This window comes from Heliangelus exortis, chromosome 27 (genome assembly GCF_036169615.1).
Source record: "Heliangelus exortis chromosome 27, bHelExo1.hap1, whole genome shotgun sequence".
Lineage (NCBI taxonomy): Eukaryota > Metazoa > Chordata > Aves > Apodiformes > Trochilidae > Heliangelus > Heliangelus exortis.
Window position 1 is genome coordinate 2,318,109 of NC_092448.1, and position 17,749 is coordinate 2,335,857.

At 52.0% G+C, this 17,749-nt stretch overlaps 1 protein-coding gene across 1 annotated transcript; it reads right to left on the reverse strand.

Moving 5' to 3' along the window:
- Positions 1 to 381: 381 nt before the first annotated feature.
- NCSTN (nicastrin) lies at positions 382 to 17,742 on the reverse strand. Its single transcript, XM_071726950.1, has 17 exons — positions 17,526 to 17,742; positions 17,206 to 17,310; positions 15,198 to 15,321; positions 13,425 to 13,543; positions 10,739 to 10,884; positions 9,445 to 9,595; positions 8,972 to 9,081; positions 7,909 to 8,061; positions 6,175 to 6,279; positions 5,919 to 5,996; positions 5,649 to 5,818; positions 4,223 to 4,325; positions 3,874 to 3,969; positions 3,265 to 3,352; positions 2,974 to 3,125; positions 2,457 to 2,669; positions 382 to 1,074 (listed from the first exon to the last, which is right to left on the reverse strand). The coding sequence occupies exons 1-17, from the start codon at positions 17,725 to 17,727 to the stop codon at positions 952 to 954; spliced, it is 2,238 nt and encodes a 745-aa protein (XP_071583051.1). The 5' UTR covers positions 17,728 to 17,742; the 3' UTR covers positions 382 to 951.
- Between the last annotated feature and the right edge of the window lie 7 nt (positions 17,743 to 17,749).

Genomic DNA, 17,749 nt, shown 5'->3' on the forward strand with positions numbered 1-17,749 from the left:
CAAACTTGGAGCCCAAAGATAAAGAGTCAGAGGCTATGAAAAATCCTTAAAGACAAGATATCTCCAAGGAAACTGAGAGAAAAGTTTCTTCAGCACTGCTGGGAGAAATGAAAAGAAAAAAAGGCACAGAAATGTTTGACCAAGAACCAGGAGCAGTTTCCTGCTAATGGGATGCATCAGCAACTGGAAAAAGTTTCCCTTAGGGTAGCACTGAAAGGGCAGGGTCTGAATCACTTTAAAACCTCCAGCTGAGAAAAGTCAGGAAGCCCTCAAAATGTCTCTGCTGGACCTGTCAGCTCTGACCTCAGGAATTAATCCTCTCTACCTGTTTTTAAGTTTTTTACTCCTTTTTTATGCAACAAATACAAAACAGGCAACGGGTTCATTTGTAACCAGAGGTTTTTGGTTTTTTTTTTTTTTAATTAAATGGAACTATTTATATATATACAACCCCCAGAAAATATTGCACCATTAAAAAAAAAAAAAAAAAAAGGACATTTTACATCTAATCATCTCTTAAACACACCTTGTCCTCCCTGCATACACTGATTCACAGCAACTGCTGGACATTCACAGGCAACCTGTGCTGTCAGACAGCACAGAAATCTGCTGGTCCACACACAGCCCAGAGGAAATACCTTCACCCTTCATTTCATGAACACATCCATCACCTTGTGGTCTTGGTGGCATTCAGGACCAAGCCTCCTCAAGTTGCTCAGAAGGACAAATCACAAAAGAAAAGTTTGGGGAACTTCTCACAGGTTCTTTAGGGCTTGGTCGGCACAGTTTTCTGGGAAAGTCTCTGAAGTTTTTAGGGCTCAGTCCCCCAGAACTCAGGCATGGGAGCTCTGGAAAGAACCACTTGTGTCCCCATCCAGAGAAAGGGCCATTCCAGTGTAGTTTTCTCTTTGACAACTGTAATCCAAAGGCTACAAAGCCCCACGAGCAGCTTCAGTAAGCCACAGTCCCAGGGTCCCGTGGGATGCTAAAAAGGATATCTGCTTTGGCATTGATAAAATATGTGGCCAGGAGGGAGAAGATCAGAATGGCAATGCCCACAACCAAGGTGATTATCTAGGAAAGGATGAGAAACACTCAGCATCAGTTACAGACCTGCAGCACCTCCCTGAAGCTGCACTGAATGGGGGGTTCTGAAAGCTTAGCCCCCTGCTAAGGCACTGTGGAAATAAAAAGATACTCTGATTCTACATAAAAACTGATAAACAGGGCCAGGCCAGCTCTCCCTGTAGATATCAACAGCTCACAGGACAGTTATTTAAGAGAAAAGGAGAGGAAGTTGTACCATGGCTAAAGAACCTGCCCATGTTTCAGTGGTTGATGCAGTTTGCAAAGATTTCAGGTAACACTTGGGCTGCTCTTGCCTGAAGTCATCTCCTCCAGCAAGGAACTGCAGGCTGCCTGCAACAAGCTCAGCTATTGGGAGAATCAACAGCTTTTTAATAACTGGGATTTCTTCCTGCTCAGCACCTTCCCTCAAGTGCCAGCCCAGGCTCAGGCCTCATTAGATTCCTCCCTGTAAACTTTCCAGGGCAGGAGATGTTCCCAGTCTGGTCCCTGTCACAACAGTCCCTGTCTGGTCACCATGAGCTGCTGCAACTCTTCAAGTACATTTTCTGCCTGGGGGTTCCTCCTGTTTCAGGGCTGGATGGGCTCAAACTCTGCATAACTCCAGGGCACCAGCACCTACTGGTCCCAGAGACATGGGCTGGGTGCTGGCCTGACAGGGTTAAAAACACCCAGTTCTCCAGAAAGAAATTCCTCACATGTAAAACAACTGCCTGGGCTTGCATGGCCTTTGGGTGGCTTCCTGCAAGCACATGATGACATCAGCAGCTGTGATGACATCATCAAGAGCCAACCAGAGGGCATGAAGACAGGCTCAGGGTCCCAAAGTGACTGTACACTTAATCCCTACCTGCTGGCACCTGAGCTGGTCAGACCTGAGCCACTGAACCAAGGGCAGATTTCTTCGTGGAGCTTTGTGCCCAAGTTTTTTCTGCACTGTTGAGGGAGGACTCAAGCAGCAGAAGGGAGATCAGGCAAAAACACCTCAATAGCCAGCTTGGCCAGCTTGGCTTCCTGTGCTGGGGGAAGGGGTTAAGACTCCTGTCCCTTTTATGCACAAAGCTCTGCCTGCTCAGGGGACTCTTGATTATTCTGCACTCCCTCAGCCCCATGGAGGTTATTAACCCACAAACAGCTGGAGGTGGTCAGGTTACCACCAGCAATGCAATCTGGATTATGTCCTCCTTCCCAGGGATCAAAGCCTGGCTGCTCTTAACTGGGAAGCTCACAGGAAGCACAACATCTCCTCCCAAACTCTGCCCTGTTTCTCCATCTCTCAGGAGCTGCTATTCAAAGCAAGCCTTGCGTTTTTTTGGTTTTTTTTTTTTTTCCCCCATCTACTTCCTTTTTCAGACATTTAAAAAACTCACCTCTAGCTCCTTGCTGGCTACCAGAAATATTCGAGCACGGATCTCTTTCCACCTACTCTCTGTCCACGTGGAATATTCTGTAGATCCCCACTGCCTCAGCTCAAAGGCAGGAGACAGAGCTTTACTCAGGTGAACAGTCGAGCGCACGCAGTAGGGGACTCGTGATGTGGAGTTGGGGTCCAAGGAACCCTGCACCCAGGCATACTCATACAGCTGCAAAGAAAACTGGAGAGTGACAGCCAGCAAAACACCCACTGGCAAAACACCAGACCACCCTCCCTTCTTCTGGCACCTTCCTTGTGCCTCGGGGGAGGAAGAGAGGAGCTTTCCTGACTGCTCTCCCTCTGCCCGCTCCTCCCTGCCCGTGGGCATTAAGATGTTTCCCCATTAGGAGTTTCCCAGCTCTCCCATGCCTTATTATGATCCTTTCTAACCAGTTTTCCTCAAAAGTGGAAAGCAGCCAGCTGGGCAGCAGGCCTCTCTCCTTTCCTAGCCTCCCACCCTGATGGATCCTCACCTCTTGTTCACTCGTGGGTGTTTTTTCAGGGTTCAGGCACTCTTCCTTGGTGAGGTTGACCACGGTGCCAGTGAGGTTGGCCAGAACATACTGCACCAGGTAGGTGGTGTTCACAGGGCTGGAAACAGCCACGTAGTGCTGGGGAACATCACCTGGAACAGAGAGAGAAATGGGACTGGCAGGGAGCTGTCCAGAAGCAGATAATATTAGTATGGCACCTTAGAAAGCTGCCAGGTGCCATATGGGGTCAAACCCATCCCCTGTGTTCCTCAGCTCTAGTGTTGCTCTTACCCAGAATTCCTTTTAAGTCTGGTTTAATGATGGACTGAAACCAGGAATTGTTCATTTTAATCAGGAACCCATACAGCATCCGAGAGACCTGGAAAGAGGTGGGAACAGGTTTATAAGAAGAGGAGAGAAAGCAGCATCTTAACAGCTAAACCTCTCAAGATTCTTTGGCTGACAGATGTTTCCCACTACAGGGACCAAGAGCACAGCAAAGGAGAGGCTATTTGTTACAAATGTGTACAATTCAGGACCAAATTCAGGGAAAATTGGGTCAGACTCCAGCCCTACTGACTCCTCAGCTGATCCCTGTGGCACATGTTGCCATTTCACCTGAGCTTCTACTTCTGTTTTGTGGAACCAAGGATAAAGGAAATGTTTTTTGTAGAGGGCTTGTGAAGCTGAGTGTCTGCCCCACGATGGAGAGGGCAAGAATCACAGAAGGGTGGAAGGTTTTTCACTCAGCTGCAGTGGGGAAAGGGAGAAGGGGGGAGGCAAAGCCCTCATGAAGACAGAGAGGACAGCATGCTGTGTAAACACATATAAACAGAGACAGAAGGGGAGTACGTGAGGGCTCAGCAGAGATGCCAGGGACTCAGCTCCATCTGCTCGTACCGTTTTTGGATCTGCCTGAATAACAGAGGTGCTGTTGGCTCCCCCTGCAAGTTGGTAGAGAGCACGGGCGACCACTGTGGCAACTTCTGCCAGGGACTGCAAAGGAAGAGTGCTCTGTGTTAATCAAGAGAGGCAGATCCAGCAAAACACACAAGGAGAACAAGCCAGAATCTCCACATCCATCAGAACGCTCGCATCCTGCTGGTGCCTTTGTCACTGCACAAAGAAATCCCCCCTTCTTCCTGCCCATTTCCCACCCCCCTCTCCCTGTGACCCTGCTTCTATCTGCTTGTACCCAAAGCCCCATCCACCCCAGCTCCAGCAACCAAAGAAAAAGCAGAGCAGGAACCTTGGCTGTGTCTGTGACATACTCCAAGGTCTCTTCAGGGCTGAGCCCCTCGGGGTACTGCATCCCAATGTTCTCTGGAGTGTCATACATGCTCTGGTAGTATCTGAAAAGAAGAAGGCAAACAGAGGTTGGGGAGGGGCAGAAAAGAAACCACGGGGCATGGAATTAAATTCAGAGTCTGCCTAAAGCAAACAGTGGGAGCAGTCTCCTGGGAGTGAGGCAGAGCCCTGCCAAAGCACTGCCCTGCCACACGCTCCTTAAACCATTTAATGAGGCTTTATAATTAACTTGGCCCTTCCACAGCTTCTCCCATCTGAGGATCTCCAAGCAATTTACAAGCTGTGATTAGCTTTCAGGTGGGCAACAGCCCAATCTATTAAATGAGAGGAGAAACTGAGGCAAGGACAACCCATGCAAGGTCTCCAGGGAAAAGGGCTTTTGATGCAAGTCATGCCAGTGGATTTGATTAATGCCTTATCTTGAAGGCAGCAAGGAATTCAGAGTGAACTCCACGAGAGATTTACATCAAGGCATCTGCAGGATGCCCAGCTGAACTGGGCTGAAAGCCCAGGCCATGGTCACAGAATAGTTTGGGTTGGATCACCTTAAAGATGATCTAGTTCCAACCCCCTGCATGGGCAGGGACACTTCCCACTAGACCAGGTTGCTTAAAGCCCCACCCAACCTGGCCTTCAACATTTCCAAGGACGAGACATCCACAACCTCCTTGTGGAAAATAGCCCTGACACCCCTAAAAAACCTGGGATTGATCCCTCCCCATCTAAAGATGGGTCACACAGCAAAGAGCTGTGCTTTTTAGCACCCCAGCTCTTCTTCCCCCTTCACAGCCAAGCAGATTTAGAGGAGAGAGGGAAGCTGCATCCCCCTGATTGCTGGAGATTCTCAGAAACTGCAGAGAGGGTAGAAGACAAAGTGAAAGAGACAATCTGAAGAGTTTAGGGAAGAGGGTGGAGGCCTGTGGCTGTCCTCTACCCCACATTTTCACTTCCAAATTTGAAGAGAAGTAGGGGATCCCCAAGAAACATGGTGTAGGAGGGTCATGTGGGGTGAGTGAAAATGCCCTTTTCCACTGCCTGGGGCTTTCTGCCATCACAAATAGAAAGCTATACTTAAAAAACAAAACCAAACCAAAAAACAAGCTAGCTTCTGGAAGAACAGCTGAGGCTTAGGCACGCTCAGTTGCCATTTGCTCACCTCTGGCTTTCAGCCAGCTGTGGGGGAACATTTTCTGTACAAAACTGGATTTCTTTCGCTTGTCAGAATAATTCCGTTGCGCTCCCTCAATCCCCTGGCAGACGTTTTGCCTCCCTGCTCCCTCTGGACTGCTGCTCCACATGTGTGGCAGCAGCACACCCCTGGCAGGGGTTCAGCTGCCCTCTGCTGGCATCACTGCCCTCAGCTGTACCTGTTGTGGAAGGCAGTGCTGTGGTCAGCCAGGACCACCCCGGGGATGTGGCGAGCCCGAAGGAAGCGTTGGAAGGAGGATGGGGGAAGAGGCTGGGAAAATTCAGCTTCCTGCAGAGTCACCTTTGCTCCCATGCTGCTGGTCCTGAGGATGTGGAGCAAGTTCCTGACCTGAAAAGAAAACAGCACCGTTCTGCTGGATGTGTCTTTTCACTGGAAAGGTTCACAGTGTGCTAAAAGATCCCAGCCACTCAAGGTTGGTTTCTGTTACCTGCACTTCAACAGATTCATTCATCCGAGACACAGGGTCTGTGTGCATCCAGAGAACTGAATCATTCCTCAGAGCCACCTGCAAGAAAAAAAAAAAACAAAAAAAAACCCAACCAAAAAACAACAAAATTAACCTAAGAACATGATTAGACACCTGAGTCTTGCACAGCGGAAGAAGAAAAATCAAAATGAGCAAAGGGCGAGCTGGGAAAACTGAAATTATCCAGGAGAAAGAGGGAGTAAAAAAGTCCCCACACCTGATTCAGCTCCACAAAGGAATGGATGTTGTCCAGTCGGAGAGGAAACTTGTCTTTCTCCATATCATACACCATTCGTGAGCTGCCAATGTAATCAAAGGTCTCCTGCAATGAAAAAAAATAAAATCATACAGAGATCCCACATGGAGAGCTGCCAGGCACAACTAAACAGCAAGAGCTGAGAGGCTGAGGTGGAACAAACCCAAGATTTTAAGGGTCTGATACAGTCTGGCACACACCAAAAAGACCAAAGTTAATCTTGCATCATGCCTGGCTCCAAAGACAAAGATATTGGAGGAAAGGATGGAGCAAAAGAATCACAAAATGGTTGGAAGGGACCTTAAGGATCATCCAGTTCTAAACCCTCTGCATGGGCAGGGTCACCTCCCCCCAGCCCAGGTTGCTCCAAGCCCCATCCAACCTGGCCTTGAACACTACCAGGGGCAGCCACAGCTTCCTTGGGCAACCTGTTCCAGCATCTCACCCTCCTCAAATTAAAGAATTTCTTCTTAATGTCAGACCTCAATCTCCCCTCTTAAGTTTGAAACCATTTCCCCTAAAGTTTGAAACCATTTCCCCTTGTAGCTGCCTTCAGATATTGGAAGGTTGGGCAGGAACGAAGGCAAAGAGCAAAAAATCAGGGGACAGTTATTACATTCCAGGAAAGATCCAGAGGCAAAAATCAGACTTAAGGGAGCACCAAAATCTATCAAGAGACTTTTGCTCTAAGAGCAGAGAGGAGTCTTTAGACTGCATTTCCTCTGGTGTAAGTCATCTGCTTTTAGGTAAGGACAGTGAGCCAGGGAAAGGGCACAGCTCCATTCCAGGGATTAAACATAAAAAGCTTTCCTGAAGGGAGAGCTGCCTGTTTCCCTGGAAAAAAAAAAAAAAAAGGAGGGAAGGCTAGATAACAGAAATGAGTCTATCAAAGGAGCTGCAAGAAGCTGAGCATTGCCTGGGGGGAGAGAAGATGCCCCTGAGGAGAGAAACCCCACTACAGAGAAGGCTGATGGAGTCAGCCAGGCACCAGACCTCCCCCTTGACTAATTTACAGCCAAGTTTTTATCATCACTCCCTCATCCTGGGAGCAGAGCAGAGAATGTCCAAGTCCCCCAGGGGAATTCTGCCTGGATGTATCTGTGCTGGGGAGGGTGAATGAAGGGAATCACTGCAGCAAGGGGTCTGGGGGAGCTGGTTTCACAAAGCTGCACAAAAGAAGCCATCAGTGGAGATGCCTTGAGGGGAACATCAGCTGTTGGCCATCAGTCCCTCCTCCACAGCCTTGTTCTGCCTTTTCCCAGCTGCCAACTCCAGTGCTGGGCTCTCAGAAATGAGCTACATTTCACTGCTGTCAACACATATATTTTTAATTTAGCCTTTTTCTAGGCTTCCTTTCAGAATTCAAAGCTTGGCCCTTGCAGTTCAGCCTGAGCAGGGCAGAGGAGAGACAGGACAGACAGGGAGGGACACTGGGAAGGGACAGGAGGGAAAGCAAAGTTGGAGACATTCATCCTGAGTGAATTGGGGGGCAGAATATGGGCTGCCCCAGTGGAAGCTCCATCTGCTGATGTTATCCCTGTGTAATTAAGAACCTCCTCTGAGTGGGGGGATTGGAGGGAAGCACAGGTTGTGGGTGCAGACAAATGATTCTGCACGAAGAGGAGGAGAAAAGTTCATTTGCAGGGAGCCAAGGGATGATTTGCTACCTTAAAACAACCCAAACACTGCTCTTACCCCTTGGAAGAAGGTGAACATGATGTTCCTTTGCAGCAAATGAATATCTGAGGCTTTATGAAGGGCTTCAGCAGCAGCCAGGTTGGTCACAAAAGAGGAGACAGCACTTTCTGCCCCAGGAGCAATGTTCCAAAAGAAGGAATGGCTGTCAATCTGCAAGAATGAACATAAACATATGTATAAATATATACAATTATGTTTATATATATAAAATGCCTATCACCATATTGATAAACATTCTTTGGAACCACTCTGACAGCAGAGGTAAGAACAGGAGTCAGCCTGTTAGGACCTCAGCACTTCTTTTTGCAACCAATTTAAAAAAACAAACAAAAAAACCCACAAGACTTTGCTGCCAGGGTTAAGAAACATGGAAGGACAGAGGAATATTGGACTGGAAAACAAATCTCTCACCTCTCTCCTATCCTCCTGCTAAAGGGAGGACAACAGCACCCCAAGAATGAAATTTAAAATCCCAATTGTGTGACTGTAGCAGTTCTGAACCCTCAGGGCTCAGCCACCACCCTTCAGCCCTGACCTGAAAGCCCTGACTTTACCACAGAGGCAAACTGGAGTTCTGAAATTCCATCACTGGGGGGAAACCAGACAGGGAAGGGAACCTCTTCCTCAGCTCTGACACTGACTCCCTGCTTGAAACACAACACAGTTTCCATGGGATTCAGCCTTCCCCCCCTCCAAAAAAAGACCAAAAACCAACCAACAGACCACTGTCTCCATCTGCAACACATTTTAAGGATGTGAAGCATCTCAGGCAAGTGTTAACTGACACACTGACTGCTGCTGCTGGTCTGGTTCCATCAGTGAAGAAAACACTGGCAAGAACTCCCACATAACCAACCAGAAAGAAACAAAATGCAGATGTCCTTGTACTGAAACAGGTGAAGCCACCAACTTAAAGGCTCAGACTTTTGGGATATAAAAGGTTTGGCACAGGGAAGAAATAAAAATATACAAGGAGGATATTCCCCTGAGACTTAAAGCTCAGGTCTTCCCCCAGTCTTTCCACTCCACTCTCTACAAAGCAAGATTAGGAGGTACCTACTCGTGTAGCAACAATAATAACTTCCTTTTCAGGCTCAACTTTTCCAGAGGAATTGATGGGTTGCAAGGTGCTCCACACGTTGTAGTCAAGAAGAGGATCACATACAACTTCTGGGAAGCAGAAACAACGTTGTTGGAGTTGAGATTAGAGCAGTGAGAGGAGAAATGAGCTTTCTGCTCAGCTGAGGCTCAGGAATGGAGCAGTAAGCTCAGAGCCATTCCTGCTGATCTGTGTGGCAGGTCTGAGCTGCCTCTCTCACCCAGCATCCTCTACATAAACACAGCCCAAAGCTCCTCATCACTTCAAAACCCCAATTTGAAGGGGGGGGTGTCCAGCAAACCTTTGGGGGAAACTCTAAAATCCTCTTTCTTTTGCACACCTTTGATTCCACTCGGTTTTTTGGTTGTTTTTTTTTTTTTATTTTATCACCAGCCTTAGGCCACCTGAAGACAAGGGGGGAGGAATCTGCTCACCTGGGTTGATGCTGAAGGTGCTTTGGAGGGAGCTGCGCCTCATGCAGGTGACAGTGTTGGTGACAGCGTGCATGTGGGAGAAGAGCTGCATGGCACACAGAGGGTACTCAGGGCCAGAGCCATCCCGAGGGACATTGTGATCCTGGTAACACTGGATGGAAATCAAAAGCATTCCAAAAGTCAGCTTTGCTGTCAGAGCACTGGGTAAGGCCTGTAAAATGGCTTTTTTACTACGGATTTACAGCCACGGAATGGGGTGGGTGGGAAGGGACCTTAAAGCTCCCCCAGTGCCACCCCTGCCATGAGCAGGGACACCTCCCACCAGCATCTGCTACCTTCAATCCACCCCCTCCTCCTCCTCCTTCCCCCTCCAGCCCCACAGATTTGGGGGCCCAGACCCCACCACCTGCCCCACTCACCATCTCCAGCCTGGAGAAGAACAATGCAGAGCCACGCTGTCACCATGCCTCTGGTCCCCATCCTCCTCTACCCCCCTGGCTACCCCCCCTCCACTGCCACTTCCCCTCCTTGCAATGGCTTCCTTCCCCTTTCTGCCCCACCAACACCTTCCTCCCAGCTCAAAGGAGTTGCCATTGAAACACAATCACAGGATCATGGAATCTTGGAACCATGGAATGGGTTGGGTTGGAAGGGACCTTGGACCCCCCCAGTGCCCCCCCTGCCATGGGCAGGGACCCCTCCCACAGCCCAGGGGGCTCCAAGCCCCATCCAAGCTCCAACATTCCCAGGGATGGGGCAGCCACAGCTTCTGGGGGTGACCTGGGGCTCAGCACCCTCAAATTCAAGAATTTCTTCCCAATGTCCAACCTCCATTTCCCCTTTTCCAATTTCAAGCCACTCTCTAATGAGAATATATGATACAAATAATGAGAACTCGGGGTGAGATCCAGAACCAGAGAATCATGGAATGGGTTGGGTTGGAAGGAACCAGAAAACTCATCCAGTGCCCCCCCTGCCATGGGCAGGGACCCCTCCCACAGCCCAGGGGGCTCCAAGCCCCATCCAAGCTCCAACATTCCCAGGGATGGGGCAGCCACAGCTTCTGGGGGTGACCTGGGGCTCAGCACCCTCACCCCAAAGAATTTCTCCTCAGATCTCCTCTGAGTTTCAGCTCTTTCAGTTTAAAGCCATCAACCCTTGTCCTATCCTAATGCTGAGCACTAGCTCCTAAGGCTATCAGCACACCTGAACTGAGAGAAAACAAACTACTTCCACCCCTTTTCTTGAGCTGTGCAGCAATTCCCCTCTCCTCCATGCTGAGGAAGTGCAGTACCTGCTTAATAACTTGGGTCTCGTTGGCATCTTCAAGGAGAAATATTGGGAAATCAAAGTCCTCATAGGAAAGGCCACTCCCCAGGGGGTTCCACACTGTCTGGTTGCAGTGTGCAAACTGAGGGCCGTAATCTTTGGAATAAACACCTGGAAAAGGAAAGAAATGGGCAAATCTGAGCCTTCAGGACGGTAACAGGCTGCAGGAGGGGGAAGTCCTGCTGAGAAAATAGCAGCAGCTGGAAGGACAAGAATGATGAGGAGCTGAGGAACCAGCTGGCAAAAGGCTTGGAGGTCTGGAGCTGGTGACTGGGCATGGCAGAGAGAGAACCAGAGAATGGGAGGTTGGGAGGGACCCTTCTGATGTTCTTGTTGCTGTGATGGCTGTGCCATGCAGAGAGAGTCAGCACTGGGAGGCTGGCACAAACCTTCAGCCCACCCTGAGAGAGCAGAGGAGGCACCAAGAGAAACCTCCCAGGCTGCCAACCACCCCCTTGCACCAGAAGGAACACACAAACCCATCTCTCCTCAGCCCAGCAGGTGCTGGAAGTGCCCCTGAGGCAGCCACAACCTGTGCCAACCATCTGAACACCCTGATGGGGTGCAAGCAGCACGAAGGCAGAGGGGTGGCAGCTGCCAGCACAGCCAGCCCGTGGCAGGAGCACACGTGGCAACCTCTGGAGCTTGGTGCAAAGCACAGTAAGTGGAGAAATGTCTCCCCTCAAAGTGCAGGGCAGTCCATGTGCTGTGTGAAACAAGAGAATCATGGAATTATTGGGAAAGATGTATAAAAATCACACAGTCCAACCATCAACCAAACCCCATCCTGCCCATTAAGCCACGTCCCCAAGTGCCACCTCTACATGTCCTTCTGAACCCCTCCAGGGATGATGGGGACTCCAGCCCTGCCCTGAGCAGGGAATGGTTTGGGTTGGAAAAACCCCCAAACTCACCCAGTCCAACCCTTCCCCCAGCACCCCCAGCCCATGTCCCTCAGCCCCACATCTCCAGGGCTCTGAAACCCCTCCAGGGATGATGGGGACCTGGGCCAGGCCCTGACAACCCTTTCCAGGGAGAAATTCTTCCCCAGCTCCAACCTAAACCTCCCCTGGCACAATTTGAGTTGTGCCAAAAGTTCCTCTTGTCCCATCCCTTGTTCCTTGGGAGCAGAGCCCGACCCCCCCTGGCTCCAACCTCCTCTCAGGGGGTTGCAGAGAGCCAGAAGGTCTCCCCTCAGCCTCCTCTGCTCCAGGATCAGCACCCCCAGGGCCCTCAGATGCTCCTCACAACTCCTCCAGACCCTTCCCCATGTTCTCCAGACCCTTCCCCAGCTCCATTCCCTTCTCTGGACACATCCATCCCCTCAATGTCCTTCTGGTCACGAGGGACCCCAAAACTGAGCCCAGGATTGGAGGTGCAGCCCCAGCAGTGCTGAGCACAGGGAACCATCCCTTCCCTCAGCTGCTCCTCACAACTCCTCCAGACCCTTCCCCAGCTCCATTCCCTTCTCTGGACACTCTCCAGCCCCTCAATGTCCTTCTGGTTCTGAGGAGCCCAGAACTGAGCCCAGGATTGGGGGTGCAGCCTCAGCAGTGCCCAGCACAGGGGATGATCCCTGCCCTGCTCCTGCTGCCCACCCCACTGCTGCTCCCAGCCAGGATGCTGGTGCCTTTCCTGGCCACACACTGAGCTCACACTCAGCTGCTGTTGAAAAACCCTCCCAGGTCCTTTTCCTTCTTTTCCCCCTTCCCATCTGCTCTGCCCCAAGCCTGGAGCATTGCTTGGGGTTGGTGTGACCCAAATACAGGACCAGGCACTTGGCACTGTTGGATCTCCTCTAACTTTAACCCATGGATCCAGCCTGTCCAGGGCCCTCTGTCTTCCCACAGCTTCCTAGAGCCTTCCCACAGCTTCCTAGAACCTTCCTACAGCTTCCTAGAACCTTCCTACAGCTTCCTAGAACCTTCCCACAGCTTCCTAGAGCCTTCCCACAGCTTCCTAGAGCCTTCCCACAGCTTCCTAGAGCCTTCCCACAGCTTCCTAGAACCTTCCCACAGCTTCCTAGAGCCTTCCCACAGCTTCCTAGAGCCTTCCCACAGCTTCCTAGAGCCTTCCCACAGCTTCCTAGAACCTTCCCACAGCTTCCTAGAGCCTTCCTACAGCTTCCTAGAGCCTTCCCACAGCTTCCTAGAGCCTTCCTACCCTCAGGCAGATCACCAATCCTAACCACCTTGCTATCATCTGCAATAATGAACTAAAAACCTCAACTGAAACCACAGGGGACATTCAGGGAGGCAGAAATGTCACCTTAAAAAGTCCTGAGAGTCCCCAGACAGAGCCTAACTCACCCTCCTCCCAACCTCTGCAAAAAGGAGGCACTCCAATGACCACGTGTGGACAAAGCACAAGTTTCATATGCTAAAGACAAAGAAGTTACAGCACCTCTGGGACAGGTTTAATCTCTGCTGGGTTAGCCAGGTTATTTAAATCCAGTCTTTCCCTAACACCCCTTGTTGAGAAATGAGGAGATTCCAGCTCAGAGAAACTACTCTGAAACAAAACTCTGAGCCCATCACCTCCAACACCACCCTGACATTCAGGAACTGCAGCAAATTGCAGTGACCCCTTCCAGTTCCTTCTCTGACCCCACAAGATAAAGGCACCATTTCTCTTCTTTGATGTCTCCTTACCAAACCCATCGTTGGGACACTTCAAACCAGGAGAGAATCCCTGGGGAGGGCTGGGTTTGGCAACAGCCACAGCAAGGCCAGAGACTCTGGAGGTTCCCTTCAGCTGCACCATAACTTTTCTGGAAGAGAGAAACCAGGAGGGGAATGATGGGTTCAGTAGTGAAGAGTTCCAGAGATGAAGCTGACACTGAGTGTCGGATGCTGCTGTTGATCAAAATAATCCTAAAAGTGCACAACAGGTTGGGTTGGAAGGGACCTTAAAGTTCATCCAGTCCCATGGGCAGGGACCCCTCCCCCAGCCCAGGGGGCTCCAAGCCCCATCCAAGCTCCAACATTCCCAGGGATGGGGCAGCCACAGCTTCTGGGGGTGACCTGGGGCTCAGCACCCTCACCCCAAAGGATTTCTTCCTAATGGCCAACCTACATTTCCCCTTTTCCAATTTAAAGCAAAAAACCTTCAGCCCATCCCTCCAGGCCCTTGTCCCAAGTCCCTCCCCAGCTTCCCTGGAGCCCTTCAGGCACTGGGAGGGGCTCCTTGGGCAACCTGGGGCTCAGCACCCTCACCCCAAAGAATTTCTCCCTCCCATCTCCCCTCTTGCAGCTGGAAACTTGTTCCTCCTTTTGCCTGAACTCACAGTGAGGAGTTCAAAGCCCCTTTGCCTGGAGACCTTGGAATGGGTTGGGCTGGAAGGAACCAGAAAACCCCCCCAGTGCCCCCCCTGCCATGGGCAGGGACCCCTCCCCCAGCCCAGGGGGCTCCAAGCCCCATCCAACCTCCAACATTCCCAGGGATGGGGCAGCCACAGCTTCTGGGGGTGACCTGGGGCTCAGCACCCTCACTCCAAAGAATTTCTTCCCCATCTCCAACCCCAATCTCCCCTCTCCAAGTTTTAACCCATTTCCCTTTGTCCTCTCCCTACCCCCCCGTGTCCAAAGCCCTCCCCCAGCTTTCTTGGAGCCCCTTCAGACATGGGAAGGTTGTTCTGGGGTCACCTCAGAGCCTCCTCTTCTCCAGGCTGAACAACCCCAATCCCTCAGCCTTCCCAGGGAGCTGCTCCAACCCTCTGAGCATTTCAGTGGCTGGAAATGTCCCAGGAGTTCTGTGTCCTGGTGTTGGGTTCTCCAGAACTGGACCCAGGACTGCAGGTGGGGTCTCACCAGAAATAAACACAAATAAACAGAAAGCCCCTTTTTCTTCTTAGAACTGCCCCAAATTACACAGAGAGCAAGGCAGAGAAAACCTCAGCCTCTCTTTTCCTGCTGTGTCCAGGGAACAGTGACCCATCCCAACCCTGGTGGTGAAAGAACTTCAGGAACTGCTCCAGCCATGAAGGTGGAAAGAGAATTTCCAGAGCTGAGCTCTCCCTGCAGCAAAACAGCTCAGTCAAGAATCAACTCAGAGAACTCTTCTGCTTGGAAAAGACCTTGAAGATCATCACCCAGAGCTTCAATCACACCCCTCAGGTGGCTTTGAACTCCCTCCAGGGATGGTGACCCCCCCATCTCCCTGGGCAGCCTGTGCCAGTGTTTAATCCCTCCTCCAGTGAAGAAATTTCTTCTAATATCCAAGCTAAACCTCCCCTGATCCAACCTGAGCCCACCAGAGGCATTAAAAAAACACAGGAACCCCCCAGATGTTTCCACCTCACTCCAGGGCAGGCAGAGCTGCTTCTGTCACTTGAAAAAAAATGACATTGTCACCACCAGAGCAGGGCCCCCCCTTGGCCTGCTGGGTTCCAGTGACCCCAGGCTGCAAACCAGCTGCTGACTGACCTGTTGAAAAGGTCCCCATTGAGCAGGATCATGTAGGGGGGGTGTGGGCCATCAGCAAGCACCCAGCTCAGGTCCTCCTCCTTCTCAACCACATGGATCACCCCTGTGTCCCCACTGATGGAGGCTGTGGAGACACAGAATGTCACAGAGTCCTGGAAGGCTTTGGATTGGAAGGGACCTTGAAGATCACCCAGTTCCAACCCCCCCGGAATGAGCAGGGACCCCTCCCCCAGCCCAGGGGGCTCCAAGCCCCATTCAAGCTCCAACATTCCCAGGGATGGGGCAGCCACAGCTTCTGGGGGTGACCTGGGGCTCAGCACCCTCACCCCAAAGAAGTTCTCCCTCCCTCCCCAAGATCTCCTCTCCATCTCCCCTCTTGCAGCTGGAAACCCTTCCCCCTCATCCCATCCCTCCAGGCCCTTGTCCCAAGTCCCTCCCCAGCTTCCCTGGAGCCCTTCAGGCACTGGGAGGGGCTCCTTGGGCAACCTGGGGCTCAGCACCCTCAAATTAAAGAATTTCTTCCCGATGTCCAACCTCCATTTCCCCTTTTCCAATTTCAAGCCACTCTCTAATGAGAATATATGATACAAATAATGAGAACTCGGGGTGAGATCCAGAACCAGAGAATCATGGAATGGGTTGGGTTGGAAGGAACCAGAAAACTCATCCAGTGCCCCCCCTGCCATGGGCAGGGACCCCTCCCTCAGCCCAGGGGGCTCCAAGCCCCATCCAAGCTCCAACATTCCCAGGGATGGGGCAGCCACAGCTTCTGGGGGTGACCTGGGGCTCAGCACCCTCAAATTAAAGAATTTCTTCCCAATGTCCAACCTCAATCTCCCCTCTTGAATTCTGACTCCATTCCCCCACATCCTTTCACTCCACCCCTGTGTTAAAAAAACCTCCCCCAGCTTTTTTTGTTGCCTTCATGTGTCAGAGGGACCCCCTGGGCTCACAGAACACCCCGGGCCAGCAGGGAGTTTTCTCAGCTTTAAGGAATAAAAGCTGAGGAGAAGGCTGGAGGAAGGAGTTTGGCAAAGTGACACCATTTGGCTCCAGCAAGACAGAAAAAAAGTAGCTTCAGAAGGAAGAAAAAAAGCTGAACATGAAGCACTAAAGCTTTGAAAGCTTCTTTTGTTGAAGCCACATCCAAGCAACTCAAGACCTTCAGCTGACTGCACCCCAAGCATCCTGTGACTGAGAGAGGGGGAAACTGCAGCCCCCAGGCAGAAAGGCCCAGGGAGGGCACAGAACCTGCCCAGGGACCCAGCAGGAGGTGGGTGCTGACTCTCAACAGAGCCCTGAGGGGGAGTTCAGACAGGGAGAGCACCCAGAGAGCTCAGCACGAGGCCTGGGGGAGCACAAAGTGCCTGTGACACCAAAAGGGGTCCCAGCAGCAGAGCAGATCCAGCAGGAGGCACCTTACCGTGGCCCAGAGAAAAGGCAGCAGAGGGAAAAGCACTTTCAGGAGGAGCTGATGATCAAAACAAGCACTTTGCCACCTCCCTCCCAGCTAGAAACCTCCTCCTGCTGGCAGCACAGCCCCCTGCCCAAACCCTGGGCTCCCACAGAAGGTGAAAGAGGAGCTTGGGACCCTGCTGTGGGACAGAGCAAGCAGGGCTGTGGTGCCCAGGAGGGGACTGGCTCCCTGCAGAACTGAAACTTCATGGGGAACACAAGCAGAACACTGACTCCCAGCAGGAACACGGCTTGAAGGGGGCTCCCTCACCTCCCCCTGCTCTTTAGCAGTCACCTGGGTTTGCTTTACCCCCCTCAAGAGGGCAGAAAAACCCCTGCAAAGTTAACAAGGTGTGTGCAAGCAGCTCGGCCAAACCCTCTTCAGCTCCTGCTCTCTCTGCCTCCCTCTCTCTCTCCCTTTTCCTCCCTTATCAACCCTTCTCGATCTCAGCTTTCAACTTTACTCCAGCAGGATTATTAAAACAAGCCACAGAGCAGGAGGGCAGCAGCCCCGGGGCCACGTTCAGCTCTGCCTTCCCCCCCTGGTACTCACACTGGCAGCCGATCTGGTGCGTGGCATTGAGGAGCCGAACACAGGGAGCTGTTTTGTTGAGGGGGATGTAAATCTTCCTCTCCACAGAGTTACCCCGGCAGGAACCTGGGCAGAAAGACGCAGCCGCACCTCAGGATCACACCCTGAGTGCTCCCCCCGTCTCCCCCTCTCTCCCCAGCTCCGGGCCAGCTTCTCCTCGGCTCAGAGAGAGTTCTCAGCGCCGAAATCTCCCTCAGGAGCCCAGGCCGGGCCCTCCCATCCCCCTCCGCCTCAAGAGAACCCAGCCCGGGCCCCCACGCTTCTCCCACTCGCAGCCTCACCCACTGCCAGCGCGGCGAGAAGCAGCCCCCGGAGCAGCCTCCGGAGCAGCCCCCAGCACGCTGGGAGCGGGGTCCGGCACCTCCCCGGAGCAGCCTCCAGCCCCGGAGCAGCCTCCAGCCCCGGAGCAGCCTCCAGCCCCGGAGCAGCCTCCAGCCCCGGAGCAGCCTCCAGCCCCTCAGCGCCCCCCGCCCCCGCCGCCATTTTCCCGGCTCTTCCACTTCCT

Excerpts from the sequence above, each read along its gene's own strand:
- NCSTN (XM_071726950.1), bottom strand. The coding sequence starts at position 17,727 with ATGGCGGCGGGGGCGGGGGGCGCTGAGGGGCTGGAGGCTGCTCCGGGG. Across the intron at positions 5,819-5,918 it reads ATGAATCTGTTGAAGTGCAG|GTCAGGAACTTGCTCCACAT; the intron begins GTAACAGAAACC and ends TTTTCTTTTCAG. Across the intron at positions 3,970-4,222 it reads ATGTCACAGACACAGCCAAG|TCCCTGGCAGAAGTTGCCAC; the intron begins GTTCCTGCTCTG and ends CTTCCTTTGCAG.